The sequence below is a fragment of the Glycine soja genome, chromosome 17 (assembly GCF_004193775.1).
Source record: "Glycine soja cultivar W05 chromosome 17, ASM419377v2, whole genome shotgun sequence".
Lineage (NCBI taxonomy): Eukaryota > Viridiplantae > Streptophyta > Magnoliopsida > Fabales > Fabaceae > Glycine > Glycine soja.
Genome location: NC_041018.1, coordinates 5,931,430 through 5,953,889, shown reverse-complemented (window position 1 = coordinate 5,953,889; position 22,460 = coordinate 5,931,430). Strand labels below are relative to the sequence as shown.

The window sequence follows — 22,460 nt, the reverse complement described above, 5'->3', positions numbered from 1 at the left end:
AGAAATTTCATTAAGTAACAACTGGTGCATCCTTTTACAACATTAGATTCATGTGGGACAGTAAAATGGATTTAATTCCCCATGTGTTTCACTCCAGTTTTCACAATTATTTTTCCCCATATTCAATTCCCAATATCCAACCTCTTTACATGCAGCTACAATTGGTATAAATAAACTCATTCAACGAGAACACACTCAAAATGAACTTCAATGTCCAGAATGATTCCCAGCACTCCAATCACCATAGTGTGTGCGCATAATAACCAATAAATAGTGAAATAGCATGATTCAAAGGGAACAGATTTTCCAGCATTCCCAATTCCTAGGCACCATTCTACATTTTTTTTTCTTCACAAGAAAACACATGATAATAATAATAATCTACACATCCATAGACAAATAAGGAAACAAAGAACAACTGAAATGCAATAAAGAAAACACATAAACAAGGCTACACACCTATTGGTATCTATTGCGCAACACCTTGTTGTTCTTCAAGGTTCTTAATATGCGCCTTGAGAACCGTAACAAGTTCCCTAGCAGGAGACTGAAGAGTGCCAACAAGAGCGGAAGCAGGGCTCTTCAAAGCCCCCAAAAGGGTGGCGTAAATCTCAGCGCGCGTGGGCAAGGATTCGAGGTTCTTAACCTCATCGGGGCCGTAAAACTTGCCTTCGAAAACGGCGCCGGTGAAGTCGTTGTCCTCGAGCTTCTTCTCCTTCTGGAAGTTCCTGTAGGGCTTGATGGCGGAAGGGATCTCCTCGGTGTGGACGAAGAGCCACACGTTCATGCCCTTCATGCAGGGCTTCAGCGTCTCCCAGGGCGTGCCTTCCACGGCCTTGTAAACGAGCGTGTTCTTCGCCACGATCAGTTTCGTTGTTTCTGGGAGCGTCTTTCGAAGCTCCTGGAACTGCTTCACCGTGAAGCCCTTGTAGTTGATGCCGGCGAGGAGGTAACAGTTCTCGAGCTGCTCCCGCACAGTCTCCACCGTTGCCTCTTTCTTTGTGCGGGGAATTGCGGCGCGGATGGTGGGGAGGCGCGGCGGGGGGCGGTGGGCTGGGCTGCGGGAGGGAATGGTGAATGGATTGGTGGGCCGGGTCAGGAGTTGGGCTTGGGCTTGGGCTTTTGTTGAGGGAAGGGCGAAGCTCATTGCGGAGGCCGTGGCTTCCATGGTCGGAATTAGGGGAAAGAGAGAGTAAAGATGGATGAAAGTGTGGAGTGTTTGGCTTATCTTATCGCTTCCATCATCTTGTGATTGTAGTCTCATACCCGAGTTTCAGTTTTCGGGCACCCGTACCCGAGGTCTTTAACCAATCACGATTCAACATTTGGCTTATTTCTTCTCTTTCACCCATTCTTACCTCTTTCCATGCCTCCAATGCCATGTTTTATCTACATTTTTTTGTTGTTTTAGTAAGCATAAATTATTGTGTTTTTCATACTCAAGGACTGAAGTACAATTTTTAGTTTTTTTAAAGACTAAATTATCATCCATTTATATATTTACATTTACGATTTCACTAGCAAATTTATCTTGCATTTTTAATATATATAAATTCAAATAATTAATTTTGAACGAAAGTATTCTTAAGAGATATTCATCAACATAAATAATTTTTAAGAATTTTTCTTCAGCCAGAGCACTTGAAATGTGAACCTATACATGTTAACTCGCACATTAAACGAGTTGATCCATAATTTAATAGGTTTGGTCAGTTATTAGTATATCAAGCCGTTTAATTATTAATATTTTTTAAAATTAAATAATTAATTTTTATTAAATAATTATATATTTTCATTTGATATTATTTATATCATCATGCATATTTATGTGGCCTAATAAAAAAATATGACTAACAATTTTCTATATAATTTTAGAGGGGAAATGCATCCGTATATTGTTCATAATATTAACGTGTCAAAATTTTTAACATGAAATTATTTGTATCATTCATATTTAGAATTCAAATTATCCTGTTATTGCAAATAGTAAGTACGTACCAATTGTTTAAAATATTTTTCAGATGTTTTTAATTTCTTTTCTAACTAGCACAATACAGCCAACTTCCCTTAGCCCATTTATTTTGGGCCAGTTCGGTCTGACCTACTTACTTGTGGGCCTATGCAAACCAGACTCGCTCTTTTATACTCAGCTCTATAAATTAAAAAGAGCAAATAAATGCGATTTGAATTTTGAATCGACTTGGAAGTGGACTGAACTTTTAAATAAGTCATTGATAAATGTTTTTATATTTTTTTCATACTAAATTAAAGTATTTTTTTTACTCCTTTTCCATCTTTAAATTTTACTTCTTTTTCATAGGAATATATATTTAAAAAAAAAAAGTACCGCCACAACATATAATCACAAATTATTCCAAATATAAATTTTAAGAATTTTTTTTTTTAAATGCAACAAATTTTTCATAAATGATAATTTTTTGTAGGATGATAATGTAAAATTATTTTGAAATGTTGGTATATAATTATTTTTTCTATTTTTCTTAGTACACCCTTGAATATTACGAGTTAAAACTTATAAAATAGAATAATTTTTATAGATTTTGAATTAATAATAAAAATATATATTTAAAAAGTGTTATTATTCTTTAACAAGTAAGATGAAGGAAGTACTAGAAAGTAGAGACAACATTCTGCGGGTAGCAATAGCATGAATGAAATTGATTGTCCACGTGTAAGGCCAAAGCTTGGCCACGCCTACAAAATCCGAGTCCAACGTTAAAGCCAGCCTAAGCTTGAACCCTCGTTGTAGAGCAAACAAACCGAAACACATTCACCACGATGGCGACCAAAGCGATGGAGGTGGTGAAGGGTCTGGACGTGAAACGGTACATGGGTCGGTGGTACGAGATTGCGTGTTTCCCGTCGAGGTTTCAGCCCAGTGACGGCGTCAACACCAGAGCCACCTACGCTCTCAGAGATGACGGCACCGTCAACGTTCTCAATGAGACTTGGAGTGGCGGCAAAAGAAGCTTCATTGAGGGCACTGCTTATAAGGCCGATCCCAACAGTGACGAGGCCAAGTTGAAGGTCAGGTTCTGGGTGCCTCCGTTCTTACCCCTTTTTCCCGTTACTGGGGATTACTGGGTTTTGTACATTGACCAAGATTATCAGTTTGCTCTTATTGGCCAACCTAGCAGGAACTATCTTTGGGTATGCCTATATCTTCTCCTTTTTTCTTAAATATGATCATTTCTCTTTCGTTCCAAAATGTATGAACAAAAATTATGAGAAATTGTGGATTGTAGCACAATTACGGTTGCAGACACCCCAAAATCCTTGATGTTGCGGCCAAAATTGCAATCAAAAACCAATTTTTAAAAACCTGCGTATAGATATTGATATATAGATGAAACAAGTATGGTGTATGGAATGCTTGGTATAACCATGTTCCAAAAACATGTGGTCTGGAGTTTTGATCCCAAGAATTAGTCCTTTGTTAAAATGATAAAAGATGATTTAGTATGTAAGTGCTCTACATATAGAGCTTATTTCTAACAAGCTAATATTACTCTTAACATCCTTGACTCGGATGGAATTAGGTTGTGTCAAAAAAAAAATAAAGATATATAGATGAAACAAGTATGTTGTTTGGCTTGTGAATGTCTTGTTTGTGATTTGCTCATTTCCTATCATAATTTGGGGTCATTATGGTCCCTAGATATTGTCCAGGAAGAACCATATGGATGATGAAACCTACAATGAGCTTGTTCAGAGAGCTAAGGATGAGGGATATGATGTGAGCAAACTCCACAAGACTCCACAGAGTGATTCTCCACCGGAGGAAGAAGGTCCTCAGGACACCAAAGGCGTTTGGTGGATCAAGTCCCTTCTGGGGAAATAGGTGTGGCTGAAGGTGAAGGAGTGTTTCATATCGTTAATAAAACTGATGAATCGGAGCAATTTAGATTGGATCTCTGTATTTTTACATATGTTGGGTTGTTGTGTAGATAGACTAAGGTGGTGCGATATCCTTTGTAAAGTTTGGTGCTCTGATTGTGTTTGTTCTCAGTTGTTTTGGTATGAAACCAATGTTTGAATACTTTACAGCGATTTCTTTTTGGCGTTTACTTTTTCTTTGTTGAATTCTCTATGAGGTTTTTGCGATTTATCCTCTGACACACATTTTGGTGTGGCAAAGTGGAAATTGTTAATGATCAATAGTTGATAAACAAGTACTGACAGTGAAGTAAATACGCATAGGGATGTCTTGAATGCTATCTTAAACTATAAAATATACCATTAAGTTTAAGAGGAAGTTTTATTGCCTAAATATAAAGACTTATAATGTTATATATCTTTTACAGTAAAAAGTTAACAAGAAAAATAAGTTTGATGTTAAACAGATGAGAGTGTAGGATGTAGGATGTGTAGAAAATACAGGATCAGAAGTTACTGAATTAAAGAAATAATTGGGGTAGCATTCTTGCAGTAAAAATGCTAAAATCTATCTGTGGGTATGAATGCAAGAGGCCTGTAAAATTCCTAGTAATGAAAAGTTGAACAAATAAGGAAAATTGTAAACCTTCCAAGTTCCACCCAAGGGGGAGGAAAAAGATAGGGGGGAAAATGATAAAAAGAATGTGATAAATGCATAAGAGATGTAATCAAGAATGAGAAAGATTAAAAAAATGAAGATAGAATATATATATATATATATATAATCTAAATAAATAACGGATAATGCAATTCTATCATGGAGAATTGGAGATGGAATGAATTACAATGTAAATTTAACAATTACAGAAAGCAAACAATGGAGAGTGACGTAAACACGATAAACTATTTGCAGTGATGTAGACAGTAGACAGAATAAACTATTCCCTCCTAACCAACATCCTTAACATCGGATCAGTTGCCACCGGTGTAAACTGATGATCTCTTTTCAGATTTAAAATCAATTCTGTACTTCTTTTTTCATTGAAAAATACAAAATTACATCTATCTTTCTTGTATATTTTTTACTTTGTTAATTTTAATGAAACTATGAAAGTTTATATTGGGGGGTGTATGTCTTGGACATGAAAATATGTAATGTATATTAACTTTATAAGAATAACAGGTGTCTAACGCATAAGAACAATATATAAACTAAGAGAAGTAATTAATTTTGAAGAGAACTATCGATTTAGCAACCACTAAATGATGGCTATCAAAATACAGAATGTTGAATTCATAAAAATAACCTCAAGTACAAGAATGAAATAAAAATCTATGGCATGATAGTTGCTTGAATTACAAGAATAGCCAGAGGCCAAAGGTTTAATGGCTGAAAAACGAAAACATGAAGAAACACTTCATCATATGTGAAAAGAATAAAGGAATTCAGGAGAAACACTCCATCATATGTGTGCCCATGGTTCGTAGAACTCTGAAAGTTATACTCCAATGCAATGAAAAAAGCCCACCAACTCACATATAGCATGGATAAATCAGAACTACAAAATTAGATTGAATAAACAACAAATAGTCAAACATAAGTTTGGGTAAATTTTGAAATTACAGCAACTGATTTTATGTCCATTTAAAACGTAGGATATTACCATCTCGCTAAAATGGAGTTGGATCCTCTTGTGCAGAAGTCTCTGCATCTTTCTCTAACTTTTTTTTATAATATCTTTATAACTTTTCTTGACATTGGCCCTGAGGAGTGCATGCGTTTTTGGGAAACACCAAGCTGAAACTGACTCAACGAAAATAATAAAATTAATAGTAATATGTGACACTTTAATTTTAGGAAAATTATTTAGAGAACTAATTTAATAATACCTTAATTTTTAGAAGATCAAATTGAAAATTTAATCTAAAAATTATATGCAACAGCATCCTGTTCCCTTATGACCAGTCTGATGTTCGCTTAAAAATATAAAAAGATGAGTTAATTGAAGAACTTTTTCATAATTTCATAATTTTATGAGTGTAAAAAATTAAATAAATTACGTGTAACGGTGTAATAAAGAGCTGTAATAAACGGAACCGTACTTGGAGTTATCAGTGCTGTCGAAATGAATAAATGGCGTGGCCTAGAGTTAAATCCATGCCACAAATATGGTCTTGCATCCAACGACTAAAAACACAATCAACTATAGAAAGTTTGTTTTACGTAACAAACAAAACAAAGAGTAACCAAAAACAGCAAATAATGGTTAGATTCCAAAAATGACAATGTTATTGGTTATCATTTGAAAGGAAATCCTGACCAACTATTTATGCATGAAAAATGTGTGGAAATAGATAGAATTTTTTTTATTTGAGTCAATCTCACTCACCAATTTGTTTCCTTCTTTTCCATTACATTCCCTTGAGGGTTTTACTCAGAAAAACTCACAGGGAATGCCTGTTTCATCCATCCAATAGATCACGATATGAACATCAGTGTATGGGTATGCATGTGATGTTCAATAACTTCTTTTTTTTGTTTCCAGTTTCCTTTGTGATGTTTGTGGTTTTGGCATCAATCAAGTTTAAACTAAATTATCAACAACCTCTTTGTCTGTGAACCCAATATATTCTTCTGATTGACCTAAGAAAATTTTGTAGATGAGATTGAATAATGAGAATAAAGTCATATTATTGCAATAGCTATGCACCATCCTAAAGGAAAATATCAAGAAGAAAAAGGGATTAAACAAGTCTTTGAAAACCATTGTATATCATCTCAAGAAAACGGCACGTATGAATTTTAATGCAAAATGAACGTTAAAAGGCTTGGCTTGATAACTAGACGAAGTTGCATTTCAATTCCTAACTATAAAGCCTTTGTAACTCTAATTGCTTATTTTGATTGACATTGACTCGTTGAGTTTGAAATGTGACAGGAAAAGAACAAAATGTTCAGAAGCTTGTTTCTGATTCCCTTGTTGCTTCATACAATATTGGCCAAAAAAACTGCACTTCCAAATCTTCCAACACCTCAAGTCCCTCCCCAGCAATGGTCAACATTAAGTGGTTGGTATCCATAAGGACTTTTTGTTTCTCTAATTAATTGCTTCCATATGGAGAAGTTTCCTCCGTTTTTTATTGGTAAATGTTAATCGTTAAATTACTAGTTTATGTTAGCGACAGATTTGAATTCACTGCCTATCTCTCCCTCCCTTCACTTTATACCGCCAAGTCAACCTTATATCTTTCAATTTTCCTCATTCTTCTGTTAATGTATTCGATGTTGCGATTCTTAATCTTGAAGGCAATGAGCCTCTTGTAATAGCCCGTGGTGGTTTTTCGGGACTATTCCCAGAAGGCTCTCCTGATGCAATTGGGCTAGCACAAGGCATAAGCGTTTTCTTGTGCAATCTTCAGTTGACAAAAGATGGCGGTGCCTTTTGTGTCACGGGGACTACGCTTGACAATACAACAACTATATCTTTGGTGGATCCTAAGGAGAAAACCTACAATGTTGATGGGAAGGACGTGCAAGGACACTTTTCTTTTGATTACACAGGTCTTCTGATTGAGCAGAATGTATCAAGTGAGTATCAATCTACATTTTTCTTCAATGCTTTTGTGCTTAGGAAACCTTGTCATAAGAACATTATCAGCTGAAACATGAGTCGTGCCACTAAGTTGTGAATAACAGAATAATTGAATGGATATAAATTGTAGACTGCAATAGGAGCCATTCTGTGTGACAAAATAATAGAAAAAAATATTGTTAGGACTTAGGATTGTTAATGCATATGAATAGACTTATTCATAATACTTAGCAGGTAACAGATTATATCAGATGAACTACAACACTCAGAACTAGTTAGGGTCACAAGTGCCATACATATCCACAAGTATGACCCAGTTTGAGCTTTGAACTTGAAGGTTTACTCTTTGCTATGTATTCTGCAGTGACTCAGGCCATATATTCTCGACCCAATTTTTACGATGGTGCTTCTCCGGTTCTTAATCTTGATGCTCTACTAAGCGGAAAATCGCCCCCAAGGACCTGGTTGAATGTTCAGGTTCTCTCTCTCTCTCTCTCTCTCTGAATGCAGGATCTCCTGTGAAAATTGATAATCCATAAGCACCATGGGGCATTCCTTAATTTTTTTTACTGATTTATTATATACTAATTGTGAGTTTTGTTACAGAATGCAGCACTATACATCGAAAACGGAGTACAGGTGGTAGACATTGTTTTAGAATTATTGAAAGTTTATCAAATAGAGTTTGTTTCATCTTCAGATATTGGTTTCTTGAAGAGTATCAGTGGGAAATCAAACAAGGCAACTAAGGTCGTCTTTAAACTTCTTAACAATAATAAGGTTGAACCCTCAACCAAGAAGCCATATGGAAGTATTGTGAAGGATCTTGTCACAATCAAGTCGTTTGCATCAGGAATAATGGTCCCAAAAGAATACATATGGCCAGTTAAACCAGACAAATATCTAGGACTTCCCACAACACTTGTGGCTGATGCCCATAAATCAGGACTAGAAGTTTATGCTTCTGGTTTTGCTAATGACTTCTTTACTAGTTATAGTTATGACTACGACCCTGTTGCCGAGTACCTTCAATTTGTAGACAGAGGTGATTCTGTTGATGGTGTTGTCACTGATTTCCCAGCAACAGCATCAAATGCCATCGGTTAGATGACAAATCTTCAACCTAAATTCACAATCTTTTCTTAACTAGCAAATCCCCTCTTCAACTTTTCTCACAGCTAATTTTGTTTTGCAGCTTGCTTTGCACACAACAATACTTTGCCTAAAAAAGGTATATTACTAATCTTAAGATGTTCTCAATCATAACCATAGATAAGACATGGAAAACAAATCGATGACAAATCTATAACCTCGTATATTTGTTTTTGTAGCACCAACTTTGATCATAAGCAACAATGGAGCAAGTGGAGTTTATCCAGGCAGCAGTGATCTTGCATATCAGAAAGCAATAGATGATGGCGCTGACATTATAGATTGCTCGGTTCAAATGACAAAAGATGGAATTGCCTTCTGCTCAGAATCCACAGACCTAACATCAGATACCACTGCAATGCCTAAATTCATGTCTCGATCTTCCAGTGTCCCAGAAATTCAACCAAAAAGTGGAATTTTCTCCTTTGATCTTACATGGAAAGAGATTCAGACATTAAAACGTAAATACTGCTATCTATAGAAGTTGAAGAGTTCAAGTTTAGATTCAGCCTTTAAGATTTCCATAATGAACTTAAGTATAAATTTCTTGTTTCAGCTCAAATGGTTAGTAAAAGCAGCGATTTCCTAAGAAACCCCGCAAACAAGACCAGCGGTAAAATTGTCACCCTCTCGGAATTTTTGGAGTTAGCCAAGGCTAAGGCAGTTCCTGGCATTTTGGTCAACATACAAGTGAGCAACATTCGTAACTTCCCTATAATGCTTCTGCTGTTAGCAACACACTCTTTCAAAACATAATCTCTACTATTAGTTAAACTTTATAAAATCACAATTTTTTGTTAGATTTTTTTTCCTAATTTTAATAAATTTCAACCAATAGTAAAGTGTGTTATAGTATTCCTCAAACTTCTATTAGAAAAAATTGCTATTATTGCTAACTCTATTTTTCTCACAGAATGCCCCCTACCTTGCATCCAAAAAGGGTCTTGACATTGTAGATGCTGTCAGCATTGCTTTGATCAATGCCACCTTTGACAAGCAAACCAAACAACAAGTTCTGATTCAATCAGATGACAGCTCGGTCCTATCCAGGTTTAAAGACATCCCATCTTACAAAAGGGTTATGTTATTGATTGATAAAATGGGCGATGTACCAAAACAATCAGCAGAAGAAATAAAGAAGCATGCGGATGCAGTGAATCTTCCAAAAACCTCAATTCTCAAAATATCTAATGCCATCTTAGTAGGAATGACATCTATTGTTCAAGAGTTGAAAGATGCAAACCTCACAGTATTCGTCCATAGTCTTAAAAACGAATACACAACCCTGGCATTTGACTATTGGTCTGATCCTAATGTCGAGATTGCAACTTACATCCAAATTGCCAAGGTTGATGGAATCGTGACCGATTTTCCAGCCACTGCTAGTAGATTCATGAGTGAGTTATTCCAATCTCAATGTCTTTTTCTTGATCTTACCAAACTATAATTTTAGTTACAGGTTTAATCTCTTCTACTAACAAAATCTAACAATTAACATTTGCAGATAAAAATAAATAAATTTGTAAGCAAAAGTTGAAACTTGATCTAACTTTTTATAAATTGCAGGGAGTCCATGTAGCATTCCAACCAATGATCCTTCTATCTTACCAGCTAAGCCTGGTGATCTATTGAACACTATTCCAACTGAAATTCAGCCACCAGCACTGGCTCCACTTCCTCCTCTTGAGGTTGCAAACGTTGTTGACCCACCTCTTCCCGCTGTGACTAAAAGTTCTAAAAATTCCACTGTAGCTGAGCCTGCTGATGCTGGTGCTACACCTGCCTCCCCTCCTCTCCCTTCAGGTGCCAGGGCAAATGTTGCTAGCAGTGGCCTTTCTATAATAACTATTTTGGTGTTTGCTATGCTCTTCGCTGCTCATCAATGATTATTGTGATTAACCCCTAGCACAATCTATAGATCGCTAATTTTCCTCTAACTAACATCGTCTTGTATTTCAATTTATATTTATAGATTATAGAATGCACACATTTCTTCTCAGAAAATATTGGGGTTTTCATTAGGCAAAGTTTCCTTGCCACTGGTTGCGTTTGGATTATTTGTCATTTGTGCTTTAAAAGCACATTCGATGCCTAACTCCACAATTGTATTCAGGACTTAAAAATTCGGGGATAAATTATTGAAATGGGTTTTTTTTTTTAAAGAAATTTACCATAATATTTTTAAAAAAAATTATCAAAATGGGTAAATGATACTTTGATATACAATTTCACAATGAAGAAATCGTATATCAAAGTAGGATTTCCCTTTTAATTTATGAAGGTAATAACAATCTTGTGGCCTATAAGGGATTCCAGTCAACTTCTTAGACAAAGACAATAACATGCTAAACCATCTCAACAACGTGAAAAAAATTCCAATATTTTACATTAGCCAGCCAAAACTTATGTTGAAATACACGATTTCTTAAATAAATTTTTAAAAAATGAAATCATGTTGAAATGCACAATTTCTTAAATAATTTAAAACTGTACGATTTAAAACTGTACGATTTCAACATTTATTAATAAAAAATAACCAAAATCATATGATAATATACAATTTTGATATAAAATTTCTCAACAAAAAAAACAAAATCGTGCATTAAAGTTCAATTTCTCTAAAATAAAATCATACTTCAAAAACACAGTTTACTTATTTTCATAAAATTTTTAAAATTCACCCGATATGATAATTTTTTAAAAAATTACACCAAATAGGTGCAATAGCCAAAATTCAGCGTCTGACAAGTGACAACTAAATTTGAACCACTGAATTTATTGGAATGAACATTTATTAATCATAATGGTGGCTTAGCAAAAAGCCCCAGGCTTAAAATACTTGACGTTTCTGAACTCCAAAAGTACACGAATGAGTAAGACGATATAAATTCGGACTCTTGATTCTTTTAAGACAAAATCCGGACTCTACTTGAATCTTTATTACCGAGTCAAACAACAGGTCCATAGTTATTTAATTTCATTCTAAAAGACCATACTAACAAATTTTAAAAATAAATTGGAAAAACATTGATTTTAAACTGATCCCGATTTTGAAACTAATCCAAACAAATTCAGTTTGAAATGGAAGGTCAACGGTGATTTACTTTAACAAATTCAATTTGCTGAGTGAAACCATCCAAACATAAAGTACTCTCACAATCACATGGGTTTCTTAAAATTGGAAAAACATAAATGCATTGCAGTAAGTCTTCATTACTTGCCTCAAGACTCGAAACCAAACCGTTGACCATTATACAGAAAATCAGAAAAATAAACTCTGATAAAGATTATAAAATGGCAAATAGGTAATAGTACAAAAATCATTCTCCCAGTTCTATAAATCGCTTAACACACGATAACTAGTGTTAACACATGACTCAAGTTCATCACCAAAAGCAGAACATTACTACCGAATTTCAGAGCATTTACGCACCAGTCCTTAATGAAGCTAATCCTGCCATAAGAGCTGCTTGCATGACACAATATTTCAACATCAACAAACATCAGAAATTAGAAAAAATAAGTAACAACAGACATTCATTACTTTCACGGGAAGAAAATAAAGCTTTCTAGGCTGAAACAAACAGTAAACTAAACATGCAGAACAAATCAACGCTAGGTTCGTCAGACGATGTATGGAATGAGAGAGGGAAGAGAGTAACGATGGGATCGGAAAATATCATTTCCCTTCTCTCACTCCATACATCTCTGTCAAACATTGCGTTAAGATAACGTCAGCGAAGGAGAGATCTTCAGTTAGGGATTTGGTGAGGCTCAGATCTGGCACAGCAATGAGATCGGTCGTTAAAAAACAACACCGCCATGGATGGCTGCAACGAAATCAAAAAACCGATAACGTTGCCGCGCCACCGGCGAGGATGTTTGACGGCGACGGATCCATCGGGTCCACACTCCGAAACCGTCTTCACAGCCTCTTAGGGTTAGGAAAGTGAGAGACAGATAAGAGAGCGAGTGAAGGACCCCAGAGGTCGCATAAAAAGAAAAAGAAAGAAACATATCATAGCAAGAAGCATGGCATAGCGAGTGAGTGAGTGAGCGAGAGAGAGAGAGAGATAGAGAGAGACAGAGTAGTATATTCATTCATTCATTCATTCATTTGGAAGCAATGATGGAAGTGCAGGAAACAATAGCCATGAGATTAGGGTTCTTTGAAGCATCAACCAGAGATCTGAGATCTCGTTCAGAAAGGGAGTGTGGCGGCTGCAGAAACCCTAATCTATTTTAGCTTCGATAGTGGTTAAAGTTATATAGCAGAGAGTTTTTCCTCTTTTCCAATTCTACCCTGTTCTCAGTCTCCATGCGGTTGCAGGGCTCGGGATAAATGCTGGTAGGGTGTTCGTGGTATCATACGTTACGGTTTTGTATTAAAATTAATTTGAATCAATAAAAAAAATTAATTGCTGATCTAGTTTCACCTTAACTTATTTATGAAATTCAAATCAAACTAAATCCATTTTTTTTAGTTTGATTGGGTTTGACTTGCCATTTTAAAATTCTATTATAAACTAGTAAAAAAATGTTATTAATTATATAAAACTTGAATGATAATTAATTTAACAATTAATGGTATAAAGGAATAATAAAAGTTAAATAATAGTTAAATAATAATTAGTTAACTTAAGAGTAATCATTTAATATAAAAATAAAAATAACACATGATACTTATTTTTAAGTTCTAACAACTGAAGTTAAAAAAACAACAAAATAATATTTATAATGCTTATTTTTCAATCATGGAAAATTATAAAGTAGATATCTAACGATAAAACATTAATTGCAACAATAGTTCATAGGAATGTCGAGGTGTAATTTAGTTTTGTTCAATTTTCAAACCACAAGTTGAGTTGAACGGCACGATTTAAAAAATAAGAAAACTAAATACAATAACCATTGAATTTTTGGATTGATTTTCGATTATACATTTGGTTTGGTTTCATTTTCAACACTCCTAAATGCTACTATATTTTACTCATTCAACAATGGATTGGGCTTTTCAATCCAGGGTTAATAAAAGCTCTTACTATCAACAAAGCCGATGCTTTCTACACTTCTTTTAAGCTTCTATATAGTATCCAAATCATAATATAATTTTACATTCCATAATAGGTGAAGAAGCCAATGGGAGGTACAAGATCAACAAACCCTACTGTAGTAAAAGTCATGGTTGATGATGAAAGGAATTTTTTATCCATAAGAATCAAATACAATACCAAAAAATTAGCATCTTTTACATTTTCACTGCACTTGTTCCACCAATTATCTTCATAGGAAATTCTTTGGTGTGAGTGTCCTTCTAATTTGCAAACTAATATTTTTCCATAACTACTCTTTTACTGATTTGATGTCCTATGCTTTATTTTGTGATTAATTCTGAACATCAGACCTCACCAAAGTGGATGCATGCCTCTTCTTCCACAAACAACTCCGAAGAGGTCGTGCCCTCCTCGCTCGCATCCTTGTAACTGGTTCCATATCCTCCACTCAACTCGCCAACACCCTCATTAACCTCTACGCCAAATGCAGCCACTTCTCAAAAGCCAACCTCGTATTCGACACCATCAACAACAAGGACGTTGTCTCATGGAGCTGTCTCATCAACGCATTCTCTCAACAACAGAGCCACACTCCCTCTCTTCATGTCATGCACCTCTTCTGTCAATTGACGATAGCCCACAAAAATGTTGTCCCCAACACCCACACCTTTGTTGGTTTCTTCACCGCCATCACCCTCTTTGACGCCCAGGCCCTTGCCATCAAAATCGCTTGCTCCCACGACGTCTTCGCTGCGAGCTCTCTTCTCAACATGTATTGCAAAACGGGCTTCGTCTCCGAGGCGCATGAGCTGTTTGACGAAATGCCTGAGAGGAATGTTGTTTCTTGGGCTACCATGATTTTTGGATATGCTTCTCAGGAGCTCACTGATGAGGCTTTGGAGCTCTTTGAACTCGTGTCATGGAAAAGAGGGCAAAAATGAAAATGAGTTTGTGTTCACTAGTGTTCTTTGTGGCTTGACATGTCACGTGCTTGTGGACACTGTAAGGCAGGCTCATTCTCTTGCCATGAAAAACGGGTTGGTTTGCTTTGTCTTTGTGGCGAATGCTCTTGTGACAATGTATGTGAAATGTGGGAGCTTGGAGGATTCGCTTAGTACTTTTGAGTTGTCGGGGAATAAGAATTTGATCACGTGTCGGCTATGGTTACTGGTTTTGCACAGAGTGGGGATTCTGATAAGGCTTTGAAGCTGTTTTATGATATGCATTACTCTGGAGAGTTGCCTTGTGAGTTTACTCTTGTTGGGGTCATCAATGCTTGTAGTGATACTTGTGCTATTGTGGAAGGGAGACAAATGCATGCGTATTCCTTGAAGCTGGGATATGAATCGCAGTTGTATGTTTTGTCGGCTTTGGTTGACATGTATTTGAAATGTGGTGGCTTAGGGGATGCTCGAAGGGTTTTAAGTATATTCAACAACCTGATGTTGTTCTTTGGACTTCAATCATAATGGGGTATGTACAAAATAGGGATTATGAAGGTGCTTTGAATTTGTATGGCAAAATGCAGTTGGGGGGAGTTATCCCCAATGATTTAACTATGGCAAGTGTCCTTAAGGCTTGTTCCAGCCTCGCAGCTTCAGATCAGGGAAAGCAAATGCATGCTCGGATTATTAAGAGTAATTTCAGCTTGGAAATTCCGATTGGAAGTGCTCTTTCTGCCATGTATGCAAAGTGTGGAAGTTTGGATGATGGGTACCGCATCTTTTGAAGGATGCCTGCCGGAGATGTAATTTCGTGGAATGCGATGATATCTGGATTTTCTCAAAAATGGTCAGGGTAGTGAAGCCTTGGAGTTGTTTGAGAAGATGTGCTTGGAGGGAACGGAGCCTGATAATGTCATGTTTGTGAATCTTCTCTCTGCTTGTAGTCATATGGGACTGGTGGACAGAGGGTAGGTTTATTTTAAGAGGATGTTTGATGAATTTAGCATTGCTCCAACTGTTGAGCATTATGCTTGCATGGTTGATATCTTGAGCCGTGCTGGTAAACTCCACGAAGTAAAAGAGTTCATTGAATCAGCATTGAGCCGTGCTCGACGTTACATTATTTCATTCAATGCAAGCACCACGCTTGTAGTTGAGGGCATGGAATTCGTAAAGTGTGAGGTCGGGGGACAGAGCTTCATGCTTCATCAGATACGGGAGATGATTGGGATGACAGTGGCAATCATGAGAAATTGTGTACTGGATAAAGCTTTGCAGCAGTGAGTACAACTTCTATTGTTTATTATGACAAGTTTCTATTTAAAATGCAGTGCGATTCTCATTGGATGCAATTTTTTATTTTTTATTTTCACTTTTGTTTTCCTAAATGCCAGGGATGTTAACATTAATTTGCCTACTGCCCCTGAGGTTGGATTATATTTGGATGAGTGCTTCTTTACTTCATATAACCAGAAGTGGAAAGATCATGAAGAGTTATCCATGAAAGCATACGAGAAAGAAGCTGAGTTCAAAATGAAGTACATATATTCTCATATTGCTTCCACAGAACAGAAGGAAGGAACTGTCGTTCCTTGGTTGCATTCTTTGAACCATAGAAATTATCCAGACCTGCGTGTTATCAATGGGGAAGCCATCCCCGATAACAAGAGTGCTGATCCCGAAGAAGCCATCACTCATAACAAGAGTGCTGATCCCGAAGAAGCCATCACCGATAACAAGGGTGCTGATCTCGAAGAACCCATCACCAATAACAAGAGTGCTGATCCTGAAGTTGTGACTCAGTGGAACCGTGTTCCAGTTGTTCAATATGAACTCTTTTCTTTCTAATTGATTTGTGCCTCACTTTTCACTACTTCTGATTGATTACTATTTGCCTAGCACCCCTGCTTCGCAACATATACATACAATCAATATACAAAAGATGTGATCTGTTTGTGTCCAACACTCACTCGGTAAAGAAATAAAAATTTGCCCACAAGCAGAGTTGTGAAAATTTGTTGTGTTTTATATGATGGAAACAACATTCCAAGAAAATTTTATTTTGTTTCCCTTTCTTAAAACTATCATTTTTCATATATACACATGACATGACATGACCACTTCATCACACAGGCTCATCCAACACATGAAGTCAAAATGTTGTTCATTGAAAGGATAACAAGGAAACAACCAAGTACTATATTTAGTTTAAATGGTAAATTAAATTAGGAAGAATTTGGAATAACTTATTACATGAGAATTTATGCCATATATAATATATTTAAAGCATGAAACCCATTGGAATAAGCTAAAAATAGTTTATTTTAATAAACTACAATAAGCTGCTTATTTAACAAGCTAAAAAGAATTTATAGTACTCCTAAATTATTCTCATAAGCTTAAATAAGCTCTCTAATCTCTTCCAAACGCCCTCAAAATTCATCAACTACAAAGGGTAATGCTAGTGCAACACTCTATGGAGTATGGACTATGGACATCGCTGACCTACTCATACATGAGGAACAAAACTAATTACCCTGAATGTGAATGTCACATGTTCAAACCTTCAGCCCCCGACTCTTAGACGATATCACTCACTTAAACAGTGTCTATATCATAATGCAAAAGCTGTTTGTAATCAGAATTATAGGAGAGCAATGAGTACAATTTCTAAAATCTACCTATTGCCAAATAAATATATGTTATTAACAAAACTCCTTCCAAAGCATGATTAATGATAATAATCTGATGATGAAACCAGTAAATCCATCACAGGAAAAGTCAATCACTTATATAACCACAAAGGCACAAACTAAAATTCAGTACATTGGACAACAATAAAACAGTAGAGACGCCTGAATCAGTTTCTTCCAAGAGGAAGAGACCTACAACTATATGTTTCTTTGAAGTCAGACTTCCTCGAGGAAGTGAAAATGGAAGCATACACATCCTTAGTAGCATTCGCCGGGGCCAAATCAACAGCCTTGAAACGCTTGGCAGCAGCAGCACCACCACCACCACCATTACCATTCAAAGCAACATTACCAACCTTCCCATTTCGTTCCACCTTAGCCGAAGCCTTCTCCACACCCTTAACATCAACACCATGCTTAGTACCACTCAACCTAGTCCCTTCCAAGCTCACACCATCACCATTATTATGCTTAACCTTCTTACTCTTCTTCTCCCTAATCTTAGGCTTCTCCTCCTCCATCCTCTCCCGCAAAATTACAACCTCCTCATCACTTCCATTGAGCACAATCTTATCCAAGTCAGCATACTCCTTGTGACAAACCAAACACGAAGAGGACTTAACCTCCCTCAGAGCCTTGGCACTCAAAACATGCCCACAATTCCTCAGCGCGAAAAACCTATACTTTCCGTTAAATTCAAGCCCTGCAATGGGGCACTGAAACTTTGCCCCATCCTCCGCTCCAGGAATCGCAGAAAGCTGAACATTAATCATATCTTTCAAACCCTTGATGTGCCCAAATTCCTTGGGAAGCTTCTTCCCTAACAACGCTTCCACCAGAGATTCCTTGTTGAAGATATTCCCCAATTTATCGATCACGCAGGGCTCTCTCAAGGGTTCGTTGGAGAGGGCGCAGTTGTGCCACTTGGAGAGGCGCTGTTCGTTGGGGTCCACCTTGTCGGGCTTCTTGTCGGCGTACATGTTGAGGTAGCAGTCACGGGACTCGGCGCCTGTGGCACCGCCGTCTCCGCCACCACCAGGGAGGCGGGAGCGGAGGGAGAGGGTGGAGAGAGGGGGGAATTGCGAGAGAGGGGTTTTGTCGGGGAGGGGCTTGCCATTGAAGGTGAAGTAGAAGGATCGGTGTGATTGAGGAAAGAGAGAGTGTTTGAGATCGGAAAGGGTTTCGTGTTTGGTTGTGGGTTGAAGGGAAATTCCGAGGTCCGGTGACTGCACCAGGATTTGGAGCGATTTTGGATTCATCTGAAAAGATTTTCTAGGGTTTGTGATGTGGAATTGGAGATTGAGGGAGTATGCTCGATTCAGCTGGAAACCCTAGGAGATATATGATCTCTGCCGGAAACCAACTTTGACGACGGATTTCGGTGAGAATTGGAGGAGGTAACCCGATATCATATAGTGATTTTTATACTTTTATCATTTTAGTTTATTAGCCATTTATCTTTTAAATAGCTAACGTGTTTTTCGATCAGAAAAAAAAAAAGAAGAAGAAAGAAACTAACGTGTTTTTTATTTTTAAATTAGCAAATTCAAATTTTTATTTATTTATGTATGAGAGATAACATAGTGGGAATGGTCTCTAAAACAATGATAAAATCACTATGTCCAAGAAAACAATTAGCAAATTCTATGAATTACTATTATTTGTATTTTTACTTATTTATTTATTTTTTATTATTTATAATTTATTTAAAAAATACTAAAATAATATTTAATTTTTTAAAACTTAATAAACTTAACCTAATGTAACTCATTAATAATCATCTTAGTTTGATTCAAATTTGATAATAAAAAAAATACAAACTTAAAAGTACATTAGAAGTTATAATAAAAATATATTATTAATACTAATAGTTTAAATTTCATATTTTTCATTCTTGAAATATTATGATAAATGTAGTAGTATTCATACAATTTTATATGATAAATTAGTACATATATCCCGTACCGCCCACAAGACAAATTATGTGTGGAAGAGTAATATTTTTTTACTATTTTAAAAAAATTGAATAGAATAATAAGACATAAATATATTTTGCAAAAAAATATTTTAACTTTCATTGATCACGCTATTACTAACTAATTATATTTAATTTATTATTTTAGTTAGCATAAAAATATCATAACATTGCAATGATTATCAAGGTCACAATATATGAACTCGAGTCTATATTGGTGAACAAAGTGTTACCGGTTAGTAGAGTTGGTCAGTTGGATATGTGTATTTGGACCCGTAGACCATATTGGTGAAGAAAATGTCGTTGATAAGTAAAGTGTCAAACCTGATTAAAAATCTAATTAAAAAATTATTTCAAAGATTTAATAAAAATTCCAAATCACTCAGAAACTAAAGAAGTAATTTAATGTTTGAAATTTGACTTATATTCACGTCATGTGTGAGTTGCGTGAAAATTTCCTTTAGAAATAATTTTGTTTAAGATGAATAAAGTTAGGGATTTAGGGTTTTGGTTTGAGTCAAAAAAGAATGAAAAAAACAAAAAAAAATAGTAAAATAAGATAGTATTCACAATTTTACATTCTATTTTAATTCGATTTTTTTTTTATTTTAATTCATTTTCTTTTCATTTTTTTTCTATTCTACCAAATTGACCCTTATTAGGCTGTCTAATCTTTGAGTTGGTATTTGGGCTTTATGGAATGTTGAACCAAGTGAGTTGTGTGAAAATTTCCTTTTGAAATAACTTTGCCCAAGATGAGTAAAGTTAGGCCGTCTATTGTTCGAGTTTGTAATTGGGCTTTATGGAATGTTGAACCAAACTTGAGCATTTTTGGCATTAAAACTGAATACTTTTTCGGGAGCTACTATTGACACTATCAGATTACTGTTTAAACTATCCATGTGGATGAATTTTCATGTTATTCCAAAATTAATCTTTCCATTTCCATGGAAATACAATTCCATTGTAGACTTATACAACTTGAACCGTGTTCCATTGCATAAATGAGAGTGAAAAATAAGACAATGAAAATACCATTTCACTTATACAACAAAATTGTATTATTATTATTATTATTATTATTATAACACAATCCTATTATACAAGCATACAATGAAATCATATTTTTGTTAGATAAATTATTTATACAACCATTTAATCCATTTAAAAAATTAAATTTAACTTTAAATTATAATTAAGGAACCAATTATGCAATGAAGAAAAAAATTTGAATCAGACAACTTTTCTTCTAAACATTGATTTAATTCATGGTGCCTTATCTCTTCCCCCAATTCATGAAAGAAAAGGACCACACAGCTAACCTAAAGGCTTATCTTTTAGAATCTGCTAAGCTTATAAGCCATCACTCTTGTTCTAGTGTAATATTTTTTCAACTGAGACTTGGACACCTCGCATGTGCTATTCCAACATATTCATTGAGCTCCAATTCCAAATTTGTCAAGATTGTCATATAAATGGTCCTTCTCTGAACACATTTTTTTATGATAGTGAAATATATTCAAGTCTATGAATTTTATTCAATCATCGTGTGGTGTATAAGAGTGCACTGTTAATATTTCTGATGAATTTTTTATGTTAAATTTCAACATCTGTTTTGAATGCTACATCAGAATTTCACTACCTAAAAGGGTTGTTGAGCTAGGCCAGCTTGGTTGAATAAGACCAAAACATGTACTCCCAGTACATCATATCCTTGATCAATGATCAATTTCATGGTGGTGGGCCATGCAATTTTATTTGGAAATAAAGCAATGTCAATGTGGTCCATACTCTCTTTTTTTGGAAGAATTATAAGTTCATCCTCAAATGGCAATAATGCAATACATGAAAATGGTCCTCACTCCTTAGCCATTAATCACCCAGCAATAGGGTTAGATTTGCTATGAACCACGCATTCAGTGATAAAACTAGTGGCTCTTGCTACATCTGATAAGAGGGTAGAGCTCATCTCTATCAAGTATCCACCACCCGATATCCCCAACAACCCCTTCTTTTCTTGTCAGGTTGTGTGTGGTGTTGAATTAAATCACACCTTGGCATGTCTTACTTTCTAAAGTATAAGAAAATATACTTGGAAATTAATTCAATGATAACCTATTAACCTTACCTGTACCTTTATCTTACTCATTAATTGTCTCAATGCTAACCTTACCTCTACCCTTTTGTTTTTTGTTTGTTAAAACTTAAAAGTGGTAGAATGAAGAGATACCTCTAATACCAACGGGCAGATTCATCCAGAGGATTATTGCACTTGATCGCAAACAATTTTACTTAGAGAAGAAAATTGCATGGCATAAGTCACAACTACTGAATTAGCCCTTAGGCATAAGCGAATCTCACTGAGAAAGATTGTCCATCAAGCGGGATTTTAATGAGATTAGGGGAAATCAAATTCACATTCATAAAGAAAATGAGAATTAACTCTGAATATTTGACTACTTAATTATGCGAACCCATGTTGGCCTAGCTCTCCCTATAAAGCTTTAATTGCAACCAAAATATTTTTGGTTGAAGCTGTCCCAACCATGCTATGGAATTAGAAATTACCGTACTTGAACTGGATAAGACACAAATTGTTACAACTGCTATCTAATTAAGAAACCACTAATTGGTTGTAACTTGTAAATAGGTCTTCAAAATTAAATACGTACTATCATGAAGTTTCTCGTTGAACGATACACAGCTTGTGTTGTTGACAAAAGGTACATTTCAGCAGAGGACTTAAATTATCGTAAAACTGAAAAAAAAGTAAACACAAATTAAGTCGCCCTTCATATTACATCTGATTGTTTAATTTTCTTGAACGTGCTAAATACAATGAAAATTTATCATCATTTAACCTTATCAAATAACATCGTATGATTTATGTAGTCGACTTTATCTCATGAGATAAGAGTATGTTGTTGTTTGTTTTGTATAAGTTTTACAGGTTTGGGAGATGATTTCCATCACTTGATTAATCATTAGTTGGCAGTTGGGTGTTCGCATTCACAGGCCAACTTGGAAGTTACATTTAATTGATATGTTTCACACGTGTAAATACCTGTTAGTTAGAAAGTTCCAATTTTAGTCGCCCGATTAATCCCATGTGTAATTAATTTTTTAAGAAAATTTTCCTTCGCTTAGATTAG

The 22,460-nt window shown here is 35.5% G+C and overlaps 4 protein-coding genes and 1 pseudogene across 5 annotated transcripts; 3 read left to right on the top strand and 2 right to left on the bottom strand.

Annotated features, from left to right (window-relative positions):
• Positions 1 to 197: 197 nt before the first annotated feature.
• LOC114391431 (50S ribosomal protein L10, chloroplastic-like) lies at positions 198 to 1,233 on the bottom strand. The gene has a single exon (XM_028352441.1). The coding sequence runs from the start codon at positions 1,166 to 1,168 to the stop codon at positions 470 to 472; it is 699 nt and encodes a 232-aa protein (XP_028208242.1). The 5' UTR covers positions 1,169 to 1,233; the 3' UTR covers positions 198 to 469.
• A 1,506-nt stretch (positions 1,234 to 2,739) lies between these two features.
• On the top strand, positions 2,740 to 4,088 carry LOC114391429 (temperature-induced lipocalin-1-like). The gene is made up of 2 exons (XM_028352438.1): positions 2,740 to 3,171; positions 3,680 to 4,088. Exons 1-2 carry the CDS (start codon positions 2,800 to 2,802, stop codon positions 3,860 to 3,862), a joined length of 555 nt encoding a protein of 184 aa, XP_028208239.1. The 5' UTR covers positions 2,740 to 2,799; the 3' UTR covers positions 3,863 to 4,088.
• Positions 4,089 to 6,283: 2,195 nt separating this feature from the next.
• Positions 6,284 to 10,579, top strand: LOC114391428 (glycerophosphodiester phosphodiesterase GDPDL6-like). 2 transcript variants are annotated; one of them, XM_028352436.1, is made up of 10 exons: positions 6,284 to 6,401; positions 6,837 to 6,966; positions 7,205 to 7,486; positions 7,855 to 7,967; positions 8,097 to 8,592; positions 8,686 to 8,721; positions 8,822 to 9,103; positions 9,199 to 9,332; positions 9,556 to 10,039; positions 10,209 to 10,579. In XM_028352436.1, the coding sequence occupies exons 1-10, from the start codon at positions 6,384 to 6,386 to the stop codon at positions 10,526 to 10,528; spliced, it is 2,295 nt and encodes a 764-aa protein (XP_028208237.1). In that variant the 5' UTR covers positions 6,284 to 6,383; the 3' UTR covers positions 10,529 to 10,579. The 2 variants fall into 2 exon arrangements, with proteins under 2 accessions (XP_028208237.1, XP_028208238.1); XM_028352437.1 differs by lacking the exon at positions 8,686 to 8,721 and having other exon boundaries at positions 8,822 to 9,112; positions 9,160 to 9,332.
• A 3,458-nt stretch (positions 10,580 to 14,037) lies between these two features.
• Positions 14,038 to 16,636, top strand: LOC114392738 (annotated as a pseudogene).
• Positions 16,637 to 17,318: 682 nt separating this feature from the next.
• On the bottom strand, positions 17,319 to 18,772 carry LOC114393842 (protein RTF2 homolog). Its single transcript, XM_028355303.1, has one exon. It carries the CDS (start codon positions 18,590 to 18,592, stop codon positions 17,501 to 17,503), a length of 1,092 nt encoding a protein of 363 aa, XP_028211104.1. The 5' UTR covers positions 18,593 to 18,772; the 3' UTR covers positions 17,319 to 17,500.
• Positions 18,773 to 22,460: the final 3,688 nt, after the last annotated feature.

What these genes read in the sequence shown, in the direction of transcription:
- LOC114391431 (XM_028352441.1), bottom strand. Translation starts at nt 1,168, where the DNA reads ATGGAAGCCACGGCCTCCGCAATGAGCTTCGCCCTTCCCTCAACAAAA.
- LOC114391429 (XM_028352438.1), top strand. Translation starts at nt 2,800, where the DNA reads ATGGCGACCAAAGCGATGGAGGTGGTGAAGGGTCTGGACGTGAAACGG. An exon ending in CTAGCAGGAACTATCTTTGG is followed by an intron (nt 3,172 to 3,679) that starts GTATGCCTATAT and finishes TATGGTCCCTAG; the next exon opens with ATATTGTCCAGGAAGAACCA.
- LOC114391428 (XM_028352437.1), top strand. An exon ending in GGACCTGGTTGAATGTTCAG is followed by an intron (nt 7,968 to 8,096) that starts GTTCTCTCTCTC and finishes GTTTTGTTACAG; the next exon opens with AATGCAGCACTATACATCGA. An exon ending in AACAGCATCAAATGCCATCG is followed by an intron (nt 8,593 to 8,821) that starts GTTAGATGACAA and finishes TTGTTTTTGTAG; the next exon opens with CACCAACTTTGATCATAAGC.
- LOC114393842 (XM_028355303.1), bottom strand. Translation starts at nt 18,592, where the DNA reads ATGAATCCAAAATCGCTCCAAATCCTGGTGCAGTCACCGGACCTCGGA.